The sequence below is a fragment of the Salvia hispanica genome, chromosome 3 (genome assembly GCF_029641045.1).
Source record: "Salvia hispanica isolate PSC_SH4W2 chromosome 3, Shi_PSC_v1, whole genome shotgun sequence".
NCBI lineage: Eukaryota > Viridiplantae > Streptophyta > Magnoliopsida > Lamiales > Lamiaceae > Salvia > Salvia hispanica.
In genome coordinates this window covers 20,259,774-20,286,246 of record NC_142694.1, presented here as the reverse complement: position 1 = coordinate 20,286,246, position 26,473 = coordinate 20,259,774, and the positions used below count along the sequence as shown (strand labels likewise).

Here is a 26,473-nt window from a genome sequence, read left to right as displayed (position 1 = left end):
TTATATTCTCACCACAATTTAATTTATTATAAAAGAATAAATTTTAAGTATAATAATTCCGGGTTTATGGCTACCCGAATAGTTGCGTTCGGTACCCGCATCGGGTATTAGAGTACCCGAATTCACATACGGGTCGGGTATTGGGTATGATATTTTTGAGATTTCGGGTTCGGGTACCCGATTTACACCTCTAGGTTTAACACATGTGATTTTTGAAAGAAAAAATACTTATGTGATTTTTATTTTAATCATTTATTTTAAATTTAGAATTATCATGTTTCAAATAAATATATTAAAAAATAATAAAAGAAATATAATATATTAAAAAATAATAAAAGAAATATAGTACTCGAGACTTTTTCCTTTTTAATATGTAGTACTCCCCCGTCCACCATTAGGAGTCTCATTCATGGTCGACACTTGTATATATTAGTTTTAAATGAAATGTGAATGAAATGAGTTATTGGAATGTGGAACCCTATTATCATTTATGGTAAAAGTGAACCGGGACTCCTATTCGCGAACAGATTAAAATGAAAAAAAGGAATTCCTATTTGCGGACGGAGGGAGTACTTTCTAATTTTTGATTCATTCTCCATTAACAATACGTCTACTCATTTTCCAATAACAATACTTACTTTTTCTTTCAATCTTTTTTCTATTTTATCAATTTTGCATTAAAATGAGTGTCCAATCAGAAAGTGTATATTCTCGTGGAAGGTACGAATAAAACTATGGATCATCAATAATATAGGAATGACTGGATTTTAGGGGTTGGATTGTTCATATTTGTAGCCAGATTTAGGATCCACTACAAAATTCCATTCAACTTTTTGTCAAAAACAAACTCTTTTTCCAATTGGTCATGGCGGCCTATGCAGCCTTGGTGTCTCTTATGAATCTCATAGATGATATCGAGAATCATCCATGGCCTCCAATTTGTATCGACAAAAATCAAGTTGAATCTCTCACTCAATTCTTTACCTTCTTGCAGGAATTTCTTCAACACTATGCATCCCCTCTGGACGATGAAGATGAAGCAGATCCACTAGAAATGCGAATAATGGAAGCAGCTTATGCAGCTGAAGATATTATCGAATCCTATATTGTTCACCTCGTTCAACTCTGTACACCCGCAGTAGAAAATGATCAAGCCACCTATGATTCTAGTGAAGAAGTGAGTTGTGTCAACTTGTATCAAGATCTACATCAAACGATTGAAGAAATGGATTTGATCAAGAAAGCAGCGATGGAGATCAATACGCGGAATCCTATCTCTGCATCCTCTGTTTCTTCAACGTCATCTTCTTCAAGTGGCAGTAGCATCATGGTGTGCTCGGAAGATCTCTTAAATGGGATCATGGAAAAGCTCGTTGGCGGCCGGCCCACTCGCCATGGTAAGACCACTCTTGCCAAAGCTGTCTATTCAAAACCACTTATTAAAGAATATTTTGATATTCGTGTTTGGGCTACAATTTCTCCACGTTACAACATAACAAAAATTCTTAGGGAACTTCTTTCGCGGAAGGGGGAAGAAAGTGGAATGAGTGAAGATGAACTAGGATTAGAGCTGTATCAATATTTATACGGTAGAAGGTTTCTAATTGTGTTGGATGATATGTGGAGTAGTGATGCGTGGGATATGATTCAACGTTTCTTTCCTGACAATGAGAATGGTAGTCGGATATTTGTGACCAATTGAGTTCTCAACTCAACAAGGATTATAACCTTCAAATGGAGTTTCTAGATGAGTTTCAAGGCTGGGAGCTCTTCTCCAAGACTGTGTTTGGAGAGGAAAGTTGTCCACTCGAACTGGTGGAAATTGGAAAGGAAATTGTTGCAAATTGCAGAGGACTTCCTTTGTCAATTGTTCTTGTGGGAGGTCTTTTGAGAAAAATGGAGCCGACTCAGGGAAGTTGGGGATCAATAAGGAAGAACTTAGCTTTGGTAGTGAATTTGGAGAATGATAAACATTGCTTGAGATTGTTGAAATTGAGCTATAACCATTTGCCTGTCTATTTAAAGCCATGTTTTTTATACATGGGAGTGTTTGAAGAAGACAATGTAATTCGTGTCTCTAAACTTATCAGGTTATGGGTTTCGGAAGGATTTATAAAACCAGTCACTGGCAAGAGCTTGGAAACAGTTGCAAAAGGATTCTTGAAGGATTTGGTTGATAGAAATCTCATTCAAATTGATAAGTTGGGGTCTACGGGAAATATAAAGTGGTGCAGAATCCATGATTTGATGAGAGACTTGTGCTTAAGAGAAAGTTCGAAATATGGGTTTTATGACGTGATAGGACAAGAAGGTGTAAATAGGCAACGCCGTGTTGTTATACTCAGGAACAGTTCAAAGCAGATGGCCATTGATTCACTGCAATCTATGTCATATAATGCTCGTTCGATTATCTGTGAACAAGGTGAAGTCTTGTGGTGCCGGAATTTTAGATTGCTGAAGAGATTAAATGTGTTAACTCGAAGCAGCGTGGATGCCCTTGTGTTTGAATGTGTTAACTTGCGGCACCTTGATATTCATGCAGTTCGTAGCTTCCCCTCTTTACACTCTTCCGTTAATCGCTTCTGGAATCTGCATACGTTCATTGTTTATTGTTGGGATGAGTGGAATGCGCCTGTTGCAATTTGGAAAATGCCTCAGTTAAGGCATGTTAAGTTGCTCTATGGAGATGGTTTCTGGCTCGCGGATCCTCCAAGCGACGAGCAAGTTCATGTCATGGAAAATCTGCACACGCTCAAGGGAGTAAAGAATTTCAAGTGTGATGAAGAGGTGGTTAAGAGAATCCCGAACATGAGGAAACTTCGAATAAAGTATTATGGCAGAGAACAAATCGATTATGGTCTTAGCAATATGGAATGTCTGTGTATACTGGAATCCCTTAACATCTACTGTGATTATGAATTTCGAGGGGTTGCTTCTCTCTGTAAGCTTACCTTACCACAGTCCCTCAAGAGTTTTGAGTCTTTGGATGGAAAGTGAGTTCGAATGGGAGTACTTGTTGGAAAACATCGGTTCCTTACCCCGTCTTGAGAAGCTCAAATTGTACCAAGGATGCTTCAGAGAAGGCAAGTGGGAAATAGCTGAAGGCCAGTTCTTGTCACTCAAGTACTTAGAACTGAGTTGTGGTGCTTTGGAGCATTGGACGACGCAAGAGAGCTCCATTTTTCCGCGGCTTGAGCAACTTCTTCTTAATAGCTCGGAAAAGTTGGAGGAGATCCCTTTTCAAATTGGAAACATACCCACACTGCAAAAAATTAAGTTATACTACTGCAACCAATCTGTGGTGCTGTCAGCAAAAAACATAGTTGATGAACAAGTTGAGTTCCAAGGTGAACAACTTTCCTTTCGTGTGGAGGTTTTGGTCACGAGGGCCGACGAAGAACTGCAGAGCTTGGCAGGTCCGAACTTTAAAGTTTATAGTCAAAAAGATCTCGATTTGGAATCGGGATATAAATAGAAATTCAAGTTTTTGTATGTGAAGAACATTCTTTTTTGTAGATATAAAGTTTAGAGTTTAAAATGCAGATATACTATTTTTGTAGTGAATAAAAAGATCGGAATTCAATCGATTTAGAACCTAGATAATGTAGAATTTTCAATTGCAACGAAATTGCCAAGTTACTGAACAAAAATGACCAATTTCCATAAACAGAACATTCAAAAGAGACAAAAAGTAGGACTAAGAATCAACAATTAACTGCTACATCCTCTCTACTCCATTTCCAGATTTGGACATATTCACTGCCACATTCCATGCTGCTCACACTCTCTTCCCCTCTCCTAAATATCGCGATCTGGGACGCAAACCCGGGCTCCACATCAGCAGCTCCCCCAACGCCACTGAACTCAACAGAGTAGTTGTGCTTCGCGGCCAGCTCAGACGCCCAGTGCTGAAACTGGGCTCTGGTCCATTCGAATTTGTGATCATGATTTCGGAATTTGGTGGCCTGCGCCTGGTTCTTTTCATCCAGATCATCTTCTTGGCCGTGCGGCGTGCATCCCTGGAGGATCACATTGTACTCGTAGTTTGGGGTGGAGACGATGAGGATCTTGGGGGTGAACAAGCTCAGCACTACATTGCCAAATAAGCATGCTTCTTCTTCCTCCATATGTTCAATCACCTGTATACAATGCATCACACTTTACAACGTTAACCAAACCAAAAAGACGTGAATCGCATAGTTCAGAAGAGAGAAACAAGTTACCTCCAAGCAAGTTGCAATGTCGAATCCATGTAGCTGAGGGTCAAATTCTGTGATGTTTCCGTAATACAGAGCTGCAGATTTCATCTCGCTAGTCGGCTCATTGGGATCTAATAAACTGTTTAACTTTGAGTGAACCAACTGCAATGATGGAATGTCATTCGTCAAAAGAAGAAGAGAGAGACGCATGTAAAACCTAAAGTAAGTGTGAAATGTCACCTTTGCTGCTTTTGCAAGACCTCGATGTGAAAGATCAACACCAGCAATTTTCTCCAGTGATGTGGGATAAGACAGCAAGGAATCCAATAAACTTCCAGAACCACAACCAAAATCAACCTGCAATTGTAGCGGATATTAAGTGTCAAGCCCCTAAACATCACCTACATGGAAACATTTTGCTGAAGTGCAGTTTATACCAAAGAAACTGCAGAAGATTGTCTAATTTGGCATACAGCAAATTCAACACGCTGCTTGGACAGAGGGGGGCTAAACAGGGCTTGCTCCATTCGATCTTCTAATGGTTCAGTCACCTGCAATAAAGTAACACAGTACTCCAATTTGCAGCTTCCTGCCACAATTTCATTAATCTCAGATGCAAAACATGAACACAGACGTGAAATGTCTTAATGCCTTGAACTACAACGTACTTGGAGACAATAATGATAGAGTTTTCGCAGAATCCCCAGATGCAGCCAAAATCAACTCACTGAGAGGCAACGCCACTGTAAAATATGCTGACTGGCCAACAGCCATCTTTTCCACAGCTGCTTCCAAATGAGGCAAGACAGCTTGATTACCGACTTCAAACTCAAACTCTTCGCAGCTTTCAATATATTCTTTAGTGCCATCTCCTTCTCCTAACAATGAGACTGTGTAGCTTATGCATGCTAAACAGCCATTACCTGGAGTTACGCCCGAATTTTGACCCTCTACATTATTAAGAGTTGTATCGGAAGCTTGAGTTATGGTGGTTCCAGATCTGTGCACAGAGTGGCATAGCGAGAATCCCTTAAAGAAGTTTTGAGTAAACTGAATATCAAACTTTTTTGCTAATAAGCCCAACTCCTCCGCAGACAAGTCTGGTTTTTCAAAATATAAGTCCAGCCAGCGTAGGACTTTCAAAGCTACACTTTGCACAGCATCCGTCTGCTTCCGGTAAGATTCTTGTGGTGAGCACTCTAAAAGAAGTTCTTGATTTTTGGAATATATCTTTATATTACAACTAATAGCTCCAGTTGGTGCAGCAGCAATGCCCAATTCACTTTTTTCCTTCTCGCTCAACTCTGTTGCTTTCAACTTTTTGCGGGATCCAGGTAAATTTACTGATGAATCCAGCATGCTACTTTGAGTAGAGAAGACAGGTTCCGAAAGATGGTGAGAGCGGCAAAATGCACAAAGTATGTCTCTGGGAAATGAACCTCTCCAATTGCTTTTCGTTGTGAATGCTAAAGGCAACTGAGCAGCAAGTATTGCATCTCTAGATACCTTGTATGGTCCACTCGGTATCTTACTGACAAAATTTCTAGGCAAAAAGGAAAAAGAAAACTAAATTAAACACAAAAAAATTCCAAGGTGCAATAAAAGGAATTGTACAGCATGAAAATAAAACAAATAATATTGAGAAAAAAATGAAGAATAGTGATGTGTATCACTACTTCTTTACCTATAATATGAGCACAGTGAAATGGCTTCATGTGAAAGATCGGTGGACTTCCATGTGTAACCTATAGAAGCCAGAATTGCATCACCGTGTATCTCTTGGCCAGCAAAATAAGTTGCCCTTATGTTTAGAGATCCTTCAACATGGCTAGCTTGTTTGGTTTGAGGCTCTGACAAGTTTTCAAAGAGACGTTTTGGAGTGGAGGAATATATTCTCATTTCAGATGAAGCTTTACCGATCGTTCTGCAAAGCAATACAATAGATGATATTTGCTGAGAATAAAGCAAGAATTTCTCAATTTTGTTGATCATAAATTTTGCACTTTCATATGTCAGGCGTATTTCACAAGAGATAATGAATTCTACTTCCGGTCCAGATTCCTTCTAATTCATTATTGTTATTTTATGAAGACTAAGATCTGACATCAAAAAGGCATTAGTAATATCTTACCTGGATATTATAATATCCGAAGCCCCTGGCAAACTTAGTGCACGGGCAATAACATCAAGGTAATAACCAGTTGCAGAAATGTTAAGTTTCAAAGGTTCAACAGCTTTCTCACATGAAACTGGAATAAGTATCACATCAAGTGGAATGCTTTCCAACAGGCTCACTTCATGGTTTATTGAAGATATAATCTCTGGTGAATATAAATTTATCCTCTGTACCGAAAGCTGATCATCAGATACGATGACTAAATCAGACAGTTTAGCTGCTGCCCGTGAAACTAGAGACATCACCAGCAGCGAATTCATCTCAGCAGCAGGATTTATGAATTTGCATATGCTAGTAGTCTTTGCATCATAGACTGCGATTACTGAAACTGGAACGAAACCATTGAAATGACCATCTCTTCTCAAAGCTGCTCTGAAGTGATTACTGAGTGGATTGGGAAATGAAAGAAACTTCATAGTTCCCAAAGACATGAGAAATAAAGTGGCAAAAGATGAAAATGAAAGAAAATAATTTAGTAAAATTATTCGTGAAGTAAAATACATAGCTCTAAATAACAATGAGAAAAAGTATTCTGCACAGTTCCCAGCACATTTCACTGAAAGCTTGATATAGCTACTGGCCCCAAAAACAATTTTACAGGGAAATTATTACTTTCAAACTGCATTACCACAACGTACCTCATTTGCAAAGAGGAAAGCAACACGACCAGCTAAATCATCCCAAGCTTCCTGCTTGGTGGGATTATATTCCTTCTGACGGAGGCCTAGCTGCAGGACAAAATTTATATTGACAAGAGTAATGAGAGCTTTTACTGTGGATTGCAGGGTAAGATGATTTAATACAAGTACAACAAAAATGGAAATTGCAAGACTGAATAATAATAATAAATCTATAAAGAGATCATCAAGAATATTACTCGGTCTATTGCTAAAGAGTCAGAATAAGAATCTTTTTCTATTTGTTAAGATGAGTTCGTCTCAGTAAAACCAAACTGCTCAATTGCATTATGATTTACCATAAAAAGATAAAGAAGTAAATACTAGTTCCACTATGCAAGTGATCAAAGTAAGATTCTAGATTAGTTTATCCAGAGCCAACTCCTTGTTGACTAAATAAGCATGAGGTTATAAATTACTACTTATATTCACCACGTATTCAAGAAACAATTATATAAATAGACAGTTTACGAAAAGAAGACAAGATACCTTTTCTATGGCCTTCTCAGCAGCTGATTGTTCAGCTTCCTTTTTCCTTTTAAATGTATCAGAGACAACAGTAGTTTCCGGAAGATGCAGAGTGCAACGGTAAAGACATGGTGGCGCCTTCTGTGTGATGACGAGCCCGGGACATCCATTTTCTGGTGTAACTTGAACTTCTTCAACCTGGTAGGAGGCCTTGTCACCATACTTTTGGTGTATGATCGCCTTAGGTGACAATGATGACATCTTCGAAGGATTAGCTTGGGGTTTTCCTGCTTCTATCATTTTCCCAACAGCAGATAAAAATTGATACAACCTATATAACAACAGGTGGAGTAGTGTGAGAAGAAAAAAAAGATCACTCAAAGAAACAAAAATGTCATTGCTTATACACTCAACACTTAACTTTGGCAGAAACTCAGAGACAAGTTCCATGTAAGAAAAGCATCGCATGCCTTTAGCAAAAAACACGAGTAAAATTATCTTATTTTATTGTCTCGACCTCCCATATCTTCAGGCAGAATGCCAGCTTATGAAGAAGAGCCGATGTTCCATTAAAGAACCAAAACAAAACTTAATTCCGCAGAGAACTAAGACGTGAAATTACATTGAAAAACCATCCCCACACGTTCCACGCCAAATTACATTCTTCTACCAATACTATCCCTATCAGAAACTAACACAATAACATTAATTTAACACTATTAATCAGACATTCAATCATCCTTCAAAATCAACATCAACACATCAAAATTCCATAATGCAAATCAAACAAAATATCCCCACAACTTGCTAGTATACGATCAAAATCAGGGCTAACCAAAAATGAAAATACTTAATCAGCGGTAAAAAGCACTGCACCTAATCTACTTTTCTCTTCCTCTTTTTCTGCCGAGATTAACAATAGAACCGATTAAATTTCAAATAAAACACGCCATTTCCACTCAATCCAGAAAATCACAGCAACTAACGACGATTAGCATCGAATATCAGTACATTAGGTTGAAATTCCTAGTTCAGAACACGAAGATTCCCCCCAAAAGAGCTATTTTTGCCCTATTTTCACCTCCAAAAAAAGCTCACGATCAAACCATAAAACAGTGTGTCAATCAATAAAACATCAACAATGCTCACTCATTCAAGCTTCTATGTTTACCTGCGTCGTTTCGCTTGCTTCACCAGCTGTGCTAAAGTAAATAAGAGACTCAGGTATGTTTTTGTGTGTGTGAGAGAGAGAGAGAGAGAGAGAATAAAGGTGAAAATTCTGTGATTTGCCGGAAATGTGTGGGTTTTGGGTTTATGACTGATTTTCTCACAACCAGTTTCCGTTTCTTCAATCCTTGACTCACTGTTGACTTTACTTTTTATATCATTTTCTATTCTTTTTTGTATTTATCGTAAACTTAATTTAATTTTTAAAATAAATTACTAAAATAGTCTAGAGACGGTTGGATTCTTGCATTTATGGTACCTAAATAATTAAATTATGGAAATATTCTATAGACAATTCTTATATTTATGGTACCTAATTTATTTTATTAGTAAGAATATTTCATCGATATAGCACGTAATCACATTTGAATTTATTTATGCATTATTTTTATTTTTTTTTGTCTTAGGGATTTGGCTAGCACACACCAACATCAATTTTATCTTTTTTACTCTTTAACAAGTACTCCCTTCATCCGGTTGAAATGAAACGTTTTTCTTTTTCTTCTTTCAATTATTTTCATTCTATCTTCTCGTGCATTTATTTTCTACCAATTATTTTGTTTATTATGAATAAATTTAGGAAAGATTGAGATCTCTCTTAAAGCAATAAATATATCAGTTTCTACTGAAATTATTATAGTAAGTGTTGAATCGGCTGACAGCAGTTGCTAGTGCAAATTGGAGAAGAGCACAGACGTGGATAGTCTTATATCAATGGAGTTGACATTGTCCTATATGATCTTTCGTATTTATACAATTCTGAAATTTTATTTTATAAAATGCATCACTTTGTTTATGAATTTATATGTAGCATTTCTTGAGCGGAGTGTTATATTGTTAACTCATAACTTAATTACTAACTACAACTAAATAATAGCCAAATGATAATCAAATTAAGGGCTTAGATCATTAATCCCTAAATGTCAATACGATCAACGAAAAACGTCAATAAGGCTACATGATTAATTCCAAAAAATATCAATAGGGGTATTAATGTCAATTAACTACATGTTTAGTTATAACTAACTTTTAAAATAAATCCCAAAACTTTAAATTCATATAACATATATCAAATTAAAGATAATTTCATAAGGATTCCAACGATATCCTACATGCATATGTTCCGACGTTAAAATTTGAAAAAAAATTCAAAATTTTTTAATTTTTCGTACAAGCAAAAATGTCGACATACTATATAAAATATGTCAATATAATACATGTTGAATGTCAATATAAGCAATGGGTTAACATTCTTAAAGCATTGTATTGACATTCTCAAAGCATTGTGTTGATATTTTTGAAACACTATATTGACATTTTCATCCAAAACCCTAATTTTGAGTTTTTTTTTATTAATAAAAACGAAAATTACACGTGGCAAATTGTAGACCACACGTTTTCTAAAATCCGATGGCCTTAAATTAGTTATTGTTAACAATTAAATGATGAGTTAGCAATTGATCATTCCCCCATTTTTTGATATCATAATTTGGTATGTAATATTTCTCTGTGTTATCATTTATCAATAGTATAAAATATGGCTAGATGTGTCTATCTTGAAGGAATATCCTTTCTTTTATGGGTGCATGGGGCATTATTCTTTTATGCTAAAGTCATTATGATCAGTAGAAGTTTTACAGATATGATGTTGAGGTTTGCACTATATTTTGAAACTCTAATTTTACCAAATTAGAAGAAGAAGAAGAAAGATAGTACTCCAGATTGTCAGTGTCTCACTTTCTTAATTTGCTTGTATATTTGACATGCTGCATTTCTCACAAAGATTTCCTATCACATTTCCCCAAAAAATTATTGTCAACAAATATCACAACTAAGGAAGTAAGTTGATCCAAGCATGAAGAATTACAAAGAATTAAAAACCAGAACTAGATTGATGAAAGATCCTCATACACAGTCTTGATGCCTGGCCTCTCAGAAACAGACTTTATACACCTCAATGCTATACTAACAACCTCCTTCACCCCTTTCTCCACTGCAGGGTTGCCACTCGTCTCCGGTCCCAACGCAGCCTCGATGCACTCTGCTCCCCGGCCTTGGCCCACCCTCAGCCGAACCCAGTCCGTCAAGTCGACCCCTCCATCCTCGCCCGAGACCACATCGCCCGCACTTTTACCAGTGAGCAGCTCCAGCAAGATCACCCCAAAGGCATACACATCCGACTTGAACGTGGGGACGGGCTTCTTTGATGCTGCCAGCTCCGGTGCTCTGTACCCTAGCACACCGGCATCAAGAATCTGCTCCAGGGTGCCTGACTGAGTCATCAGACGGTGCAGGCAGTAGTCAGCAACGCGCGCATTTAGATCAGGCCCGTCTAGGAGGATGTTGCTGGCCTTGAGGTTCCCATGTGGGATGGCGCGGTCAAAATGGAGGTAGTTGAGGCCGCGTGCAACATCAACAGCTATTTTCAGCCTCTGAGTCCAGCTCAACGGGGCGCCTTTTCTCCCCGGCCGATCTGCCAATCAGAAAACTAGTTAGGAAGACAAATGTATGCCACTTTTTCATTCAAAGACAGAAAATGTAGCATTTCTAGCAACCAAAAACAGGTCATTCCTAACAACTCAAAACAGTGCAAGAGCAAGTATTAACACAAAGCAATCTTGATTTGTTTCACAATGAGACATGAACACTTGATTGAATGTTACATGGTATGCTTATTTGAGGTACTTCAGCAATGAGTATTGATCAGCACAACAATTTGTAAAAACGGTAAGCAATTAGGGGTTTATCGATTGGCAGTACCGTATAGGAAGCTTGCAAGATTGCCAGGAGATATGTAGTCGGAGAGGATGAGCTTCTCGTGCTGCGTTGGACCCCAGTAGTAGCCTCTCAAACCAACCACATTTGGATGTCTGATATTGGCAAATTTCTTAGTTTCTCTAGCAAATTCTTTTCTCTGCTTTGCAACTCCTTCTCTCAGCCATTTCACAGTCAGCAAAAGCCCGTTATCAAGACTCGCCTTGTAGGAAGTCCCGTGGCTGCTCCTCCCCAGGACTTCAGCCGGGGCCCTTGACAGCTCCTCGGACGTGAATGAAACTGTGTCGTCTAGAAAGGTCAGCTCACCACCCAATCTCTCAGGAGACTTTACATCCAATCTTGGAATGTTTTCTGCAGAGAATGAATCACCAGATTCGGGTGACCAAGATAAGTTGCTGTTCTTCGAGGGGGAGAAGCTGGTAGCTGCTGCTGTTTTCTCGTCTGGGCTAACTTTGTCGGAAACTGATCCCTTTTGCGGTGTTATGACATCCTCTGCTGAGACAACCAAGCCACTAGTACGGTCCGTTCCACCAAAGCCAGAAAAGCTCGGAGAGTACAAACCACTAGAGTCTTTGTTCCTCACATGTGGCGAACGCCTTCTTGATGTGCGTTTGTGAAGAATGAAAACAGCGAGAAGGATCAGGATGATCAGAGAAACAACACAAGCAGATATGATTGTAATCTTGATAGCCATACTCAAATGGTTCCTGCTTCCATTTCCTGAAGTAGTAGCATTACTGGAACCAGGTGGATTAGGGAACAGCAGTTGAGAATTCCCCGGGTAAAACGAAGATTGAGGGAACCTCCTCAGATTTTCTGGGACGACGCCAGAGAGATCATTGTACGAGACGTTGAGGCTTTGGAGATTACTAGATAGATTACTAGGAAGTGGACCAGTTAAATGATTTTCAGAAAGATCCAATGAGTTTAGGCCAGTGAGGTTACAAATTGAAGCAGGCAGTGAGCCACTGAGATTGTTTCGTCCGAGATTGAGCACTTTGAGTCCAGAAAACAATCCAAAACCCTCGGGGAAGTGACCATCGAGGTGGTTACTCGAGAGGTCAAGAACTTGAAGACTCGATCCGCCAGAGGAAGGCAAAAGATCAATACCACCAGAAAGCTTATTACTATGCAGGTGAAGTTCTGCAAGAGTTGGTGATGTTAAAAGAGTGGTTAAAAGAGGTCCATCCAACTGATTGAAGCTGAGATCAAGTATCACGAGTTTATGAAACGACGTGATAGCTTCTGGAAGAGAGCCGTTTAAAGAATTGTGTGACAGATTCAGGTGATGCAGACGCAAGAATTGAGCAGTCACCTCCGGTATGGTCCCTCCCAGTCGGTTTTGGCTTAGATCAACGACTTCCACGTTTCCCCATTTCAGCATCCTATTCAAGTCTCCCTCCAAAAGGTTATTCGAGAGATCAACAACAGCACAGCTTCCAGTCGAGAGTGGAAGTTCCCCAGAAAGCACATTCGAGGAAACATTAAGGATTTGCAACGTAGTTGATGTAATAACACTAAGTGATCCTGTGAATTAAAATGCACATACATCAACATCATCACAAGAAACACTCATTTAAGTAGGCTTCATTGATGAAGATCTGAATAAATGAAATGAAAGATAGGTTTTGATGTGAATACCTGAGAGGTTGTTGCAGCTCAGGTCCAACTCTGTCAGCACCAACGAGTCGCCTTTTAAAAGCCCGTTAGGGAACGAACCAGTAAACATATTACTACCAAGTTTAAGCACTTGAAGATCATACACGAAGCTGAAGCCCGGCAGCTCCCCGGAGAGCTGATTGTAGCTCAAATCCAAGACCTTCAAGCTTCCAAAAGCCTCAGGGACGCCACCACCAACGTTTGATCCAGTGAACCGGTTGTGGCTGAGGTTCAGGTGCTTCATGGATGGAGAGACGCCTCGTAGAAACTTCTCCTGATCTTTAGCTGAACTCACAAGCAAATTGCCACTAAAATCAACATAACTAGCCGTGGTGAGTAGCAAAAGCTCTGGAGAAAGTTCACCATCAAGCATATTTGCATGGAAATCGATCACATCAAGTTCACTCATCATCTCAAACCCTTTTGGTATGCCTTTCACGAAGGCGTTCAATGAAAGATTGAGATAAACTAAGCCCTCCAGCCTTGCTAGAGACAACGGTAGTGGCCCGGATAGGGAGTTGTTGCTCAAGTCCAACGATCGGAGAGAGGTGAGTCCAGCAATCGTATCAGGAATCGAGCCAGAGAAATTGTTTCCAGCGAGCGAGAGGTTCTGTAGCCGGGGTAGTTTTCCTATCTCTAATGGCAATGAGGAGTAAAACAGATTGCTAGAAACATCTAAATGCAAGAGTTTCTTGAAACTGCTGATATTCTCAGGCAACTTCCCAGAGATTGAATTGTTTGAAATTGAAAGCTTTTCAAGCTTTGTGAGATTTGCTAACACACTCAACTCCACATCTCCAGACAAGCCAAGATTGTCAAGAACAATGCTTGTGACATCACCACTACTACCACAGATTACCCCATTCCAAGATGGACACCCCTTCACATTCTTATTGGACTCATTGGTCCAAGAACCAAGCACGTAACCTGTCGGATCACGACTGATTCCTTTCTTGAATTCGAGCAACGCTAGAGAGTCCCGAGACGGGAGCTGCCCTAATACCGCAGTGAAACTAAAGCAAACTAAAGCCAGCCTAACTATACTCATCCTAAATCAATAATGTCACCACATAGCAACAAGTACAGCAAAATTCAATGAAAAATGCAACTTCTTAAACAGAATTCAAGAGCAATAAAAGTGCAGCAATGTCAAGAAAACACACCCAACACTATATATATTCAGAGATTTAGCAAAGATTTGAACTTTCTACTTCATAAAAGCTTCAAAAAGGATACTAGTGCAAGTGGAGTAGTAAGTAGAGCAAATTTCCTACTTTTGCCACAAAATGGCCTTCAAACCTACACTGCAAATTAAAGACAATGAAAGCAATGGACCCATAAAAGCCCTTGGATCAAAAGCATGATTATGAGGGGAAAGAAAGATTCTAATAGCACCACAAAAACCTCACAACCCTTTCTCTCTCTCAACTTGAAAGAAAATGAAATCCTTAATTATGGCGTTGGTACCATTGTTTAGAATTACTGATTGTTGAGTGATTAGCTTTATTACCAAACATGGAAAGGGAGCATTTAAACATGTTAAGGTGATACAGAAACACAAGAAAAGATCATGCAGGCTGCAGCTAGGCAAGTACATTGACAGAGGGGAATCTTGTCATGAATCTTTGTTTTTTATGTCTGAAATTTTGTGGAGGGAAAAAAGGAATGTATATTTACCCGCCAAAAAAGAAGTGAAAATCATGTCATGGAATTATAAATCACTTAAAAATCGAAACTTTAATTTTGATGAAGACAGCAGTAATCACCCTAGCTAGTCTGCTGATTCCCCCATCTATGGGGAATCGTGAGACCCCCACACCACATTTAGTATTCGAGCTGTATCATCTTATCGGATTTTATACTCCCTTCCTTTTTAATTTTGATTTCTTATGAATTTTTAGTTTATAGCTTCATAAGCATTCCATAATTATAATACTTTTTAAGCATACATAAATATTAAGGTGCATTGAGATAAATAATGTTTTTTCCTCACAATTTAGTTTTTAAAATAGGGATGATTGGCATATAAATTAAATATATATCATTCTGGGTTGTTCATAACCATGGAAACTGGAATATATGATTCATAACTTTAGAAACTGGAATATAAAATCATAATTTTGCAATTTTCGGCAATTGTCCCAGAATCAAAATTGACGTAGCTGAAAACCACATTGTTAGGAATAAATTAATATCTTTTTAATTTACATTTAAATAGGGTGATGTCATTTTATCTAAAAATAAATGATGCTATGTTGTCACATCATATTTTCTTTGACAGGTATGGGACAATTGCGAAAATTAAAGAGTCAATATTTCAATTTGAAAAGTTATGGAACAGATTAGAAATTAATAAAAACAAATATTTGGGATTTAATTGGCAATTATGATGACATTTGGTTTCTCATATTTCTTTGGTGCGAAGTGTTCATAGTTAGTTCGTGTAGAGCGACAATAGCATAGCAACATCAGTATTTAATTATACATCGTGCCATCATATTGAGCTCATAAATAAATGAACATTTGTTTTTTTTATTTTAGATCGACATTAAAACATGTCGATTTGAGCTAATTATAATAGTACTACTAATTATAATAATTTATTTATACAGAACTCGGTTTTGCAACAATGAACTCACCATGCAGGTAATAACAAAATGAAAAATATCTTAAGCTATAATCATGTTACTCAATCTTTGCAAGTTCATTTATTCTTGATTTGCCTTGAATGTCCTTCATTCCATCTTTGAAAACACAAAAATTAATGTGGGACACATTAATTAATTTAATAAAGACTAAGAAAACACACACACAAAGCAGTACTAAACATACAACCATACAAGAGGTGAAGTTGGTGAGAGTTTTAATGAGAAGATATGAAGATGTGGGCTCAATCATCACAATGAACGGCCAATGGTCCCACAATATAAGCTTAGGGTACAACCATAATCAATGTACAAAGATATAACAATTTAATCACCATGTGCACATGAGATGGCGTGGTCCAATTTTATTCCTAGGGATGCAAATTTGGCATCATTCCATTTTCACAGCCCAATTATTCCAACATATACCAAAACTTTCACTTTTACTGCAAGGGGAAAATGTCACACTAAGCATACCCAAAACATACAGAGCGATTTAAGAAAATATAGAGATGATTATATCAATTTGGGATCAAGAAGCAAAACTAGTACAACACAGTATTTCTAATCAAGATCAAGAAATTTGTACTATACTCATGAGCCAGATATAAGTTACAATAACAGTATCCGATTTCTCAACCTGGTAATGAAAAATGGGACGGTGATGCAATAGAAAAATCTCACTTCTTCCCACCGCCAGAGACGTTGAACTTGAAGAAAATAATGTCCCCGTCCTGGACAATGTATGTCTTCCCTTCCTGCCGGTACTTCCCAGAGGCCTGTGCAGGAGATATCATCAAGTGTCCGATAATAGGGAAATGGTAATAAAAGGAGTGGCCATTGACATCGGCCACTGAATTAAATACTCTACCTTCACTGCTGATTCACTTCCAAGTTCCTTTAGATCTTCAAATTTCATAACCTAAGATACAAGACAGGAAGGATGAGCAAAGAGGTTCCTAAGTCGAGAAAATGATTTATTTCACAAAAGCTCCTTAAATATTTAACAACTAATTGATGATTGCAAACAATCGAGTCAAACAAAAAATTAAAGCCAATTGAGAAGATGTAGTGAAGAATATGACACGTGTTTAGAAAAATCAGAAGTAGTGCCCTTAGATAATCAGTTCCAGAATCCATCAAGAGTTTGCCCATTGAAGACGGTACAAAGAGCATTTTTTATAATAGGAAAATAAATTATTTAAAAAACGCCAGAAAATAATAAGAAAGTCAACAAAACTGTGTATCAACCTAAACATAGAACATAATCATCACTGAAATAAAAGAAACAAACAACAGCTCCTCATGATTGGGGAAAAGTACCTCAGCGCATATGAAGCCTCTTTCAAAATCAGTATGAATTGCTCCTGCAGCTTGCGGCGCTTTAGTTTGTCGACGAATTTGCCAACACTTCACCTGTAAGAGAGCAAGTTGGACGCATAGCCAATAAATATTGTCAGAAGCTGAAGAATGATGAATGAAATGCAATATCTGAAGAGCTGCCTAAGTGCATTACAGAGGCAAATACGGCTAAACTGCACAAACTTCAACTTCTATTGGAGTATATAATTTGAAATATGGATAAGATAAATAGAGTTTTTTTTACATCACCCCAAAATCTGAGAGAAGCCTAGGCTTTGATTATTCACTCCAAAGTCACGACATAAACTAAATAAAGCTAATAAACAACAGGGTATACAAGAACAATGTTATTTTCTAGTTGCTATAAATCATTCAGAAAAATGTACAGTTACAATTATGGGAGTGAAAAAAAAAGTGGGTTGTAAAGTACCTCGTCTGGTCCTGCAGTGAAAAAGTATATAAGATTAATGGCTGCGAATCCAGTCTTAATGATCTTTGGAAGAGCACTGTAACATACGAAATTCAATACGAACCAATTAAATTACTAAAACAACACTACAGTATCTAGTCTAGAAGTTAATTACGGATTATTCAAACTTAAGCATAACTTCTTAAATAAAGAATGTATTAAATATTCTAGCAGTTAAGGAAATGCCCATCACAGAAGGAATTCTTTTATTACATAAGAAACTACATTTGGTTACAGGGATCTGAATATCAATGGAGTTGAATTTTCAAAAATATTTACAGCATATATTTGAGATAAATCATTATTGCACCTACCTTTGGACCTTGTTTTCCTCACAATATTTAGCAGCTTCATCTGGGGATATATCAGCAAGATTCCTCTCAAGAGCACAGCTGAAAGGGATCATGATTTCACCACCATGCTCTTGCACCCTACATGATCAAATGAAACTCATCAAAGGCACGATGTAAAAAGCAGGGCGTAACTGGAGATGATCATGTGTGGGTGAGCAGGAAAAAAAAGGTATACATATACCAATGAGTTTATGTGAAGTTTCGAGGACATCAAAGAATTAGGGAATTGTAAACGGATGAAACGTACCAAGCATGGATCTTTGGGAGAAACTTGTTCTTTTTTCTTTGATAGTCTTTCTCACTCATGTTCACCTGTACGAAGTAACAATTGTAAGAATGAACAATGCTGGAGCTTACTCTAACGGAAAAGAGACATCTCCACAGACCTCTGTTCCAGTTCATCTTGTTCTTATATTTCATTAGGTATTAAACAGATTTCATTAACTTAAATAGATGTTACTTCTCATGAAGACAATTTAAAACTAATAAATCAAAGAAGCATCTTTCTTCAGTCTTCATTCACTAAAATGCAATAAGGTTTCCACTGAAAAGCAGAAGCTTAGCTACCAAAGTAAGTCTGAGGCTCAATAAACTGAAATTAATAATGTAGTCAAGCTGAGAGATTATTATATAAAGTCAAAGCAATAAACACCTTCATATTGGATTCATTTACTCACCAAGTAAACAACAGGCTTTGCAGTGAGCAACTGAAAAGTATTCAGTATCTCAACTTCAACAGCTTTCCATTCCACCAGGCGGACATCTTTTCCCTCATCCAAAGTTGCCTTGATCTAGTGAACCCAAAAATTCAAGATTTAGTACTACACCCTTACTGATGGTGATACTAAATTTCAACTATAGTCATAGTGTCATACAATAATAATTATCATTGCTCAATCACTATAATGGTTAGCTTTGCATGAGGAATAATCACATCAGTTCAGTATTTATTTGCTCTTAAATGCTGACAGTCTTAGTTGGGCATCAAGAATAGTTTTATTTCATTTTTAGTGGGCAAATCATCATTATTGTATTACTATTCGCTTTTATTTGTCAAATTAGTACAAACCCGCAGGCACAACTCGTGCTCAATTTTTAGTTGCTTGTCATTGCTCCTCTTCATGCTCTTCTCAAGATCTTCAATTCGCCTCTCCATGAACTCAATATCCTACCATAACATAAAAACATTATTGTTCAAACCAGTAAAACCCGTTAAACATTGAATGAAAAGTTCTTGCATAGTCTTAAGTCTCTTAACATCTACAAGCTTAAGCTTCAACATATTTCACTAACTGGTAAGAGAGTGGATAACAGTTTAGGTATCTAGAACCAAAATAAATAAACCGTGATAGTAGTAGTGGAACCAAACCTACCTTCAGACGTAGTTCTGCAGATATTGTCTCAAGATCCCTCACAGGATCCACCAAGTCATCAACATGGATAATATCAGGATCCTCGAATGCCCCTAAAAGGTGAAACTCCATTAAGAAATTACATTCAAATAAAATGACAAAAAAAACTTCATGCAAAAACAGCGTCCTTTTTCACGATATAAGTAAGATGCTATAAATGCCATGTACCATGCAGAGGCTTAAAACTAGCTAAATGCCATGATCAAGCTCCACATATAGGAAATCATGAAATAAATAAAAATTAAAAATATACTCCTAATATTCAAAATCACCCCCATGCATGTAAAGGGAAAATCTATAAGTAATAAGGTATCATATGGCATGTAAAATTCACAGATAAAGAAACAGCGCATGCTTCTCAAACTGTGGAAAATCAATACTATCAGTCTTGCATCACATTCAAAAGCTATTTGACAAATGAAAGATCCAAAGATATCAGCTTACGTAATACATGAAAAATTCCATCAACGGCACGGATATGCGATAAGAAATTGTTCCCAAGCCCTTGTCCTTCATGAGCACCACGAACAAGTCCAGCGATATCATGAATTTCTAGGAAAGCTGATACCTACATCACAAAGATTAAAACTACCATTAATGAAACAAGAAGATACAGAATCCTACCCAACACTGCTAGAGAACCATTATGTATAAAGAACCTCGCTCTTCGGCTTGAAGAGTTGACATAGCCAGTCAAATCTCTCATCAGGAATATTCACTCGAGCCTCATTGGGCTCAATGGTACAGAAAGGAAAGTTTTCAGCCGGTATAGACAGCTTAGTCAGGGTATTGAATAGGGTCGATTTCCCTACATTTGGCAACCCAACCTGAAAATATGTTCCAGTTAATAAATTACAAAATGCATTAAACTCTCCAAACGTTGCTACACTAGAAATGAATAGAGTTGAACGATTTAATTCTTCATTACTGAATATCAGGATTATCTCAAAAACTAAGATGTTTTAGAACTATGCAGCACCGATTCACCAATCATACAATTTAAGCTTTTTCCCATTAATTCGAACCTCACCATACCGAATTAAGTGAGCACAAAATTCATCCTTAAAAAACATTTCCGTAACCAAACTATTCAATTAGAATCAACTGCATGAATATTCCTAGATTATCCGCTATCACTCTAATTTGATAAGATGAGCAGCTTCATCATTTAAAAATCAACCAATAGTTCAAACCGGTTTAAAAAGAGGGACGCTTACAATTCCAATCTTCAAGTGAGAAGAAAAACGTCCAAGAATAGGCCTCTCAGCTGGGGCTTCCTTCGATTTAGCTGCTTTCGGAGGCATTTCCGGCAATTTCTAAACCTTAACTCCTGTTCGAGAAATTGCTGGATCAAAATGAGATGAATGACAGTAGAGATTTCAGTGGAGAAGTGCTCTAGGGTTTTTCAATTCAGAAATTGCCAAAAAAAAAAATACGTATTTTGGATCAGTGCAACCCAATTCAGCCCATAAAAAGGCCCAATTATTTTATCAAAAAAAAACCAAACAAATTTTGTTGTTATAAACCCATAGTCGATTACCCTAAAATAATTCTGACAGTAAAAATCTTAAACAAATGTTGTTGTAGTTAAATAAACAAAAGCTTAAATGTAAAAGATTTAAACACTGAAATATCAAATATGAGAATTGAGGTGTGTATTCTTTGATATTTAATCATATTTACGTATTATATAAATAAAGGATTCTAGAGAATCAACGGATTTGGTTTATTATAATATGGAGTGTATTGTTTGGAAATGAGAAAGATTAAAAAGCAAAAAGTAATGATGCAATAACTTGACAAAAGCTATAAATTGGATCGGTCTCAATTAAGCATTGACAGTTGAACTTGCGTTTACAATAATTGGGTGAAATAAGGTAAATATGCACGAGCACCAAATTCATGGAAAAGGAATGAATGAACGAATAAGTGAGTCTTGCTTAAATTAATTGAACTAAACGAACATATGATTTACATTTAACATATCATTTACATTAAGTTGTTGAGAAATGACTAAGACTAGAGGCAAGCTAGAAAATTGTTTGGCCTCATGCGCTGCCAAAAAAGGCTCTTGCCTTATCTACCTAGTAAACTTCTGGTTCAACTACCCGGTTGCTGTACACTGTAGGAGCTCGGATCATCTGTCTCTACAGGAAGAGATCTGCACTCGTTCGGAAAAAATAACTCACGTTAAAATCAGCATCCAATAGTATAAACTAAAAATTTGGAATATGCAGCCTTCTTTAATCAAGTTGTCAAATTGAAAGTGGGATCAAACAAACAGAACCATATACTTGATTCTGGTAATGTGAATGCTATTAACAGTGCAATGAGCATGTTTTTTTGTTTAAATCACTATAGAAATTGCCTTTAGGTTAAATGCCCTTCTTACCTTGCCATGGAGCATATCATGACATTCTAGTAGATTCTCCACTTAATTCTCTCTTGACCAGCTCGAGAATCTCAATGACCTGCACTAAGCCATAACGAATTATACTGGAAGTAGATTTGAGATAGGAAGCAGTAGTCATTTATATGACACAAGGCAACTAGGTGAGGAATCCTTCATAGCCAGTAATTTTTTCCAATGATCTTTTCGAGAAGTTATACAAGATGCACATGAACAAATGAGAGAGAGTTATATATGGCAAAAGCAAAATGATTTTTTTAACCTACCCCAGGGTAATGTTTTAAAACTGGAGAATAATGATCAAGCGCAATATAGATTTTTTCAAGCAATCTCAACAAAGTATCCACCTCATCTCCCAAGAGATCAACCTGAAACAGAGAAGTGTATTTAATAAGTCAGATAATCAGAAGCCTAAAGGGATTTCCCAAATTCAATAAGCACGGGACAGATTCCAATAATGGTACAGCAGAATGCTGGACATCTTAGCATAAAGCAAAAATTAGCATAACCATAATATGTGATTTTGGCATCCCAAAGTAAAACATTATTGTACGTAGTTACCTCAGACTCAGCCATTTTGAGATCAGTATTTCCCCTTTCTAGTTTCTGTTTGTACAGCAGCTCAGATCTTCTAAGTTCATTAGCCATCTCAGTAATAGCTTTCAAGTGAGAATTGGCATCTTCCAGCCTGGCATTTGCATATTAGAGCGCAAATCATTATGCAATAAAAGGAATAAAACAGTGACCTTGCTTCACACGAGAAATTCATATCCAAAATACTGAATAAAATCAAAAAACTTATGACATGCCAAAAACAGCATATTGATATCTAGTAAATAATGAAAAATTATACAAGCAATATACCACAAAACCATCTCCCTGAGATCTAAAGGGAAATTAGAACAAGAAAAAGATGTACAAAAAGAGCATACTCTCAAGTACACTGAAACTCAAGAGAGATTGAAATCATACTGAAACATAAGGTTGCATGAAGTACCTTGAATTAGTGCTTTTTATTGCCCCTGATACTCTCCATTCAAATTCAGAAGAGAGTTTTGAGAATCTGTTGGCAGCCCATTCCATTTCCTTTTTTATTGTAAGCTCCCTAGCTTCACTTAATGATAACTTATCATGCAATTCTTGGATATGTGTAAATGTTGCGGTTCTCTCTATTTCAGCTTTGGTTAACACTGCTTCTGTTTGAGAAAGCTTTTGATCAAGCTTACTTATTTCTGATTTACATACTTCAATCTGATCTAACGCTTCTAGATGTTTGAGCCGTAATGATTCCAAGTTTCTATTGCTCTCAGTAACCAACATCTGTTGCCGACTAGCATCTTCTCTAACAGTAATAAGGTCTGTTAAAGCAAGCTCAAACTGCTCCCTCTCTTTTGACAATGCCAATGACAAATCCATTGCTAACTTCTCTTTATCTTCCTTTGCAAGTCTCAAATCTTGTATCTCCTGCTTTAATTTCTCCTTCTCCTCAACCTCCAGCAATAACTCATTTTCCTTTTCAAGAGATTTTCTCTCCAAACAAGCTACTTTTTCTTCATTGATAAGAACTTTCTGATTCAAGTTGTCCAGTTGTTGCCTTAAATCCCTGATAATCTCTGTGAATAGCAATGCATTAAACCCTTGCATTAACAATGTTTCAATATCTGAATCTTCAATTCCATGTTTGCTTGCAGTTTCAACAGGAATAGCAGCTTCCCTGAGAATGATATCACGAGTTATCAACAACTCCATGTCCAAATATTCAGACCTGCACCTGGTCTGTGCAATCTGCTCCCTGAGAACAGATTTATATATTTCTTCACTGAGTGAAGCTTTTATACATGATTCTTTCAAAGCAGACCGGAGGCTTTCCACAAGCCTTAGAAGGTTTTGCTCAGCCAAAGAATGCTGCAAGATTTCTGAAGCCACACTAGAAACCTGCTCTTTTAGACTCTTCACCTCATTTCCCTTGTCAATGAGACAACCTCTCAAGTGACGATTTTCAGATAGAAGACTCTCTAGTCTATGCTTCATATTTTCCCTACTCTGAAGACTTTTGGTCAATGCAGGAAATTGTTCATTTTCTGAGAGGAAGCTCTCCAATTTTGAACTAACTTGAGCAATCTTTTTCCTTAGTGCATCAAATTCTTCATATTTCATGTTTGCCACGAAAGACCCCTTCATTTTGAGGTATTCCCGTTTCAAACTGAAATAACTATCAGTCATCTGGTGTAGATCTGACTCATGATCTCTCTTAATTTTAGTAATACTGTTAGTAAAATAAGTCACCAATTCTTCTTTAGACATGTGTTTAAACAGCTGAAAATCATAGCTCTCTGCAACATGGACATTTGGTTCATCCACTGTCCCATTTTCTCCATAAAGTGAGGTTGGCCGAGTCACGTGGTTGCCGAAAGCTTTAGGGTGCAAATTGTCCAAATCATTAGATCCATGAGAAACTAACTCTGCTTCAGGCACGGAGAGTGACTTCTGAATTGCTTCCAACTTAGTCCCTAAAGAAGCTAAATCATTGAACTTTTCAAGCCAATCCATGTTTTTTATTTCACAAAGTTGAAATTCTTGTTTCAACATGTTCTCCTCAAACTCCTTTGAAGAACTCGTAAACATTGTTTGTGTAGCTACATTCTGAACTTTTGCTAATAACTTATCACCCTGCTGAGATTCACAAAATGAGATATCGGAGCAGAACAATAGATCATCCACCTTTTTGCATACAGTATCAAACGTTGTATTTAGGCATTGCAGCGTCTTATTGACATCAACCCAGCTACCCGAATGCTTCTCATCCAATATTCCACCCAAGCCAACCAACTCAGTACCCGAACTGGTCTTCTTGGCCAAATTAGATCTTGTAGCACACTCAATATCTTTTTCAGCCTTCTTGAACTGCTCTCTCGCCAAATTCCTTAAACTATTCAATTCCTCCCTCACACTTTCACGGTTCAGGCAGACACAAGCTGAACAAGAGGATTTCCCAATATCATATTCTTTATGACCCATTGGCAACCTTACATCCTCATATTTACCAAGATCCACCTCATAAGACTGCAATCGCTCCTTCAAACTAGTCATTTCCAGTTCATTGGTCGCAATTCGTTCAGCACAATCTTGCTCCACAGCAGTCACCATTCCCTTGATAACAGAATCACTTACCAACCTCGAAATCATTAACCGATCACTAATGTCTTCCCAATAATTCTCCCAATCCTCCAACACCACATCAGCTAAATTCCCATTCCCGTCTTCCAAAACACTGGTTCCTCTCGACCCATTTTCACTATACACTCGCTCCAACCCATTCTCACTGCATAATTTCCCCAACCCATTTCCACATGGAACGCCACATCCATACCCATTTGAAGTCCCACCATTCACCATCACCTCTCCACCCTCCATAACACAAATAAGCACCTGAACATTCACCCTAAAATCAAACACAAATCTCATAATCATAACATATTCAGCATTTCAGCTCAAACAAAAATCCAAAAATCCAATCACAAACCCAACAAAGCTAAAATTCCTCCACGGTACGCATAAAATCAGTTCAAAATACCGGAAAACAGAAGTAGAGGAAAAGTATACAGACTTACAAGTAAAAGTGTGGATGAACACGTTTCTCTCTCTGCTTCGACAATTCCGCCCCCAAAGTATCCTACAATAGTAGTAGTACCAGCTTTACAGCTTCAAATACTAGTGTGTTTTCATATTTCTCGCCGGAAATGCGAAATTGCAGTTACTAGGGTTTTGGTGAGTGGCAGATGAAGAGTTGAAATTTTGGGGGAAAATATGAGCAGCAAAGAGCGGGAGTGATTGCCAGTAACAAGATCCCTAATTAATACGTAATTTACGGAAGTTGCCATCATTTAATTTTGTATATGGGTTTTCATGCTGGGGGTAAATTCGGTAGGTAAAGTTTCCGCGTATATAATTTTGTTGATATTAGAAATTTTGAATATGGAAGCACTAGAGATCTTCAAAATTATAGTACTACTACTATATTCAATATTCAACCCATATGAAAAGTCTTATTTTAGATTGTGGCACCTAAGTTGGTATCTATAGCTATTATAATAAATTATGTACTAGCTCTTTCGCGTTTATATAGTTCATAAAGAGGGAATTGACAATTAAGTTCTAATGAATACACAAATTATGAAAATAAATTTCATATGGTCCACAGTCACATATAATGGCATGCATATAGCAACTTAATCATGCATTTGTAATAATCTTAAAATTGTGGCATGCCTCTAAAAAATAGGAATTGGAATTAAGAAAGTATTGAATATATAAGCAAAGAAAATAATTTTACTTTTGTGATATTTGGCATTAACCATTAAGCAACCGTCTAGGTAAAAGCAGTGTGGATACTGCAAAACAACAAAATTTGTGGTAAGAAAATAAGGACTCTTGTGAAATATTATTCTCATAACCTTCTTTTATTACTAATAAACTATGATTATAATTTAATTATAAGTACTGCCATATATAATGGCAAATACAAATAAAATATCGTACAGAATGAGGTCACATAGTATTCAAAATTATCTAGTTACTATATCAAAAGGAGTCTTTTTGAAAAATGAATATTATAACGAGTTTAAAATTAAAAATTTGACC

At 37.2% G+C, this 26,473-nt stretch overlaps 4 protein-coding genes and 1 pseudogene across 5 annotated transcripts; 1 reads left to right on the top strand and 4 right to left on the bottom strand.

The window, feature by feature from the left end:
• The first annotated feature begins 774 nt into the window (after positions 1–774).
• Positions 775–3,542, top strand: LOC125213951 (putative late blight resistance protein homolog R1A-10; annotated as a pseudogene).
• Positions 3,543–3,587: 45 nt separating this feature from the next.
• On the bottom strand, positions 3,588–8,862 carry HEN1 (double-stranded RNA binding protein-related / DsRBD protein-like protein). The gene is made up of 10 exons (XM_048114764.2): positions 8,692–8,862; positions 7,542–7,851; positions 7,014–7,103; positions 6,331–6,785; positions 5,884–6,123; positions 4,868–5,742; positions 4,637–4,788; positions 4,440–4,556; positions 4,224–4,361; positions 3,588–4,139 (listed from the first exon to the last, which is right to left on the bottom strand). The coding sequence occupies exons 2-10, from the start codon at positions 7,818–7,820 to the stop codon at positions 3,705–3,707; spliced, it is 2,781 nt and encodes a 926-aa protein (XP_047970721.1). The 5' UTR covers positions 7,821–7,851; positions 8,692–8,862; the 3' UTR covers positions 3,588–3,704.
• Positions 8,863–10,617: 1,755 nt separating this feature from the next.
• LOC125213272 (LRR receptor-like serine/threonine-protein kinase GHR1) lies at positions 10,618–14,962 on the bottom strand. The gene is made up of 3 exons (XM_048113723.2): positions 13,164–14,962; positions 11,508–13,049; positions 10,618–11,220 (listed from the first exon to the last, which is right to left on the bottom strand). Exons 1-3 carry the CDS (start codon positions 14,227–14,229, stop codon positions 10,634–10,636), a joined length of 3,195 nt encoding a protein of 1,064 aa, XP_047969680.1. The 5' UTR covers positions 14,230–14,962; the 3' UTR covers positions 10,618–10,633.
• Positions 14,963–16,321: 1,359 nt separating this feature from the next.
• On the bottom strand, positions 16,322–20,822 carry LOC125213273 (obg-like ATPase 1). The gene is made up of 12 exons (XM_048113724.2): positions 20,640–20,822; positions 20,082–20,249; positions 19,867–19,990; positions 19,384–19,475; positions 19,080–19,178; positions 18,688–18,801; positions 18,258–18,322; positions 17,972–18,088; positions 17,619–17,694; positions 17,150–17,242; positions 16,698–16,748; positions 16,322–16,605 (listed from the first exon to the last, which is right to left on the bottom strand). Exons 1-12 carry the CDS (start codon positions 20,724–20,726, stop codon positions 16,507–16,509), a joined length of 1,185 nt encoding a protein of 394 aa, XP_047969681.1. The 5' UTR covers positions 20,727–20,822; the 3' UTR covers positions 16,322–16,506.
• Positions 20,823–21,340: 518 nt separating this feature from the next.
• On the bottom strand, positions 21,341–26,335 carry LOC125213395 (WPP domain-associated protein-like). 2 transcript variants are annotated; one of them, XM_089068078.1, is made up of 6 exons: positions 25,444–26,335; positions 22,830–25,261; positions 22,394–22,520; positions 22,099–22,200; positions 21,815–21,893; positions 21,341–21,583 (listed from the first exon to the last, which is right to left on the bottom strand). In XM_089068078.1, exons 2-5 carry the CDS (start codon positions 25,244–25,246, stop codon positions 21,831–21,833), a joined length of 2,709 nt encoding a protein of 902 aa, XP_088924204.1. In that variant the 5' UTR covers positions 25,247–25,261; positions 25,444–26,335; the 3' UTR covers positions 21,341–21,583; positions 21,815–21,830. The 2 variants fall into 2 exon arrangements, with proteins under 2 accessions (XP_088924204.1, XP_088924203.1); XM_089068077.1 differs by having other exon boundaries at positions 22,830–25,274; positions 25,444–26,334.
• Positions 26,336–26,473: the final 138 nt, after the last annotated feature.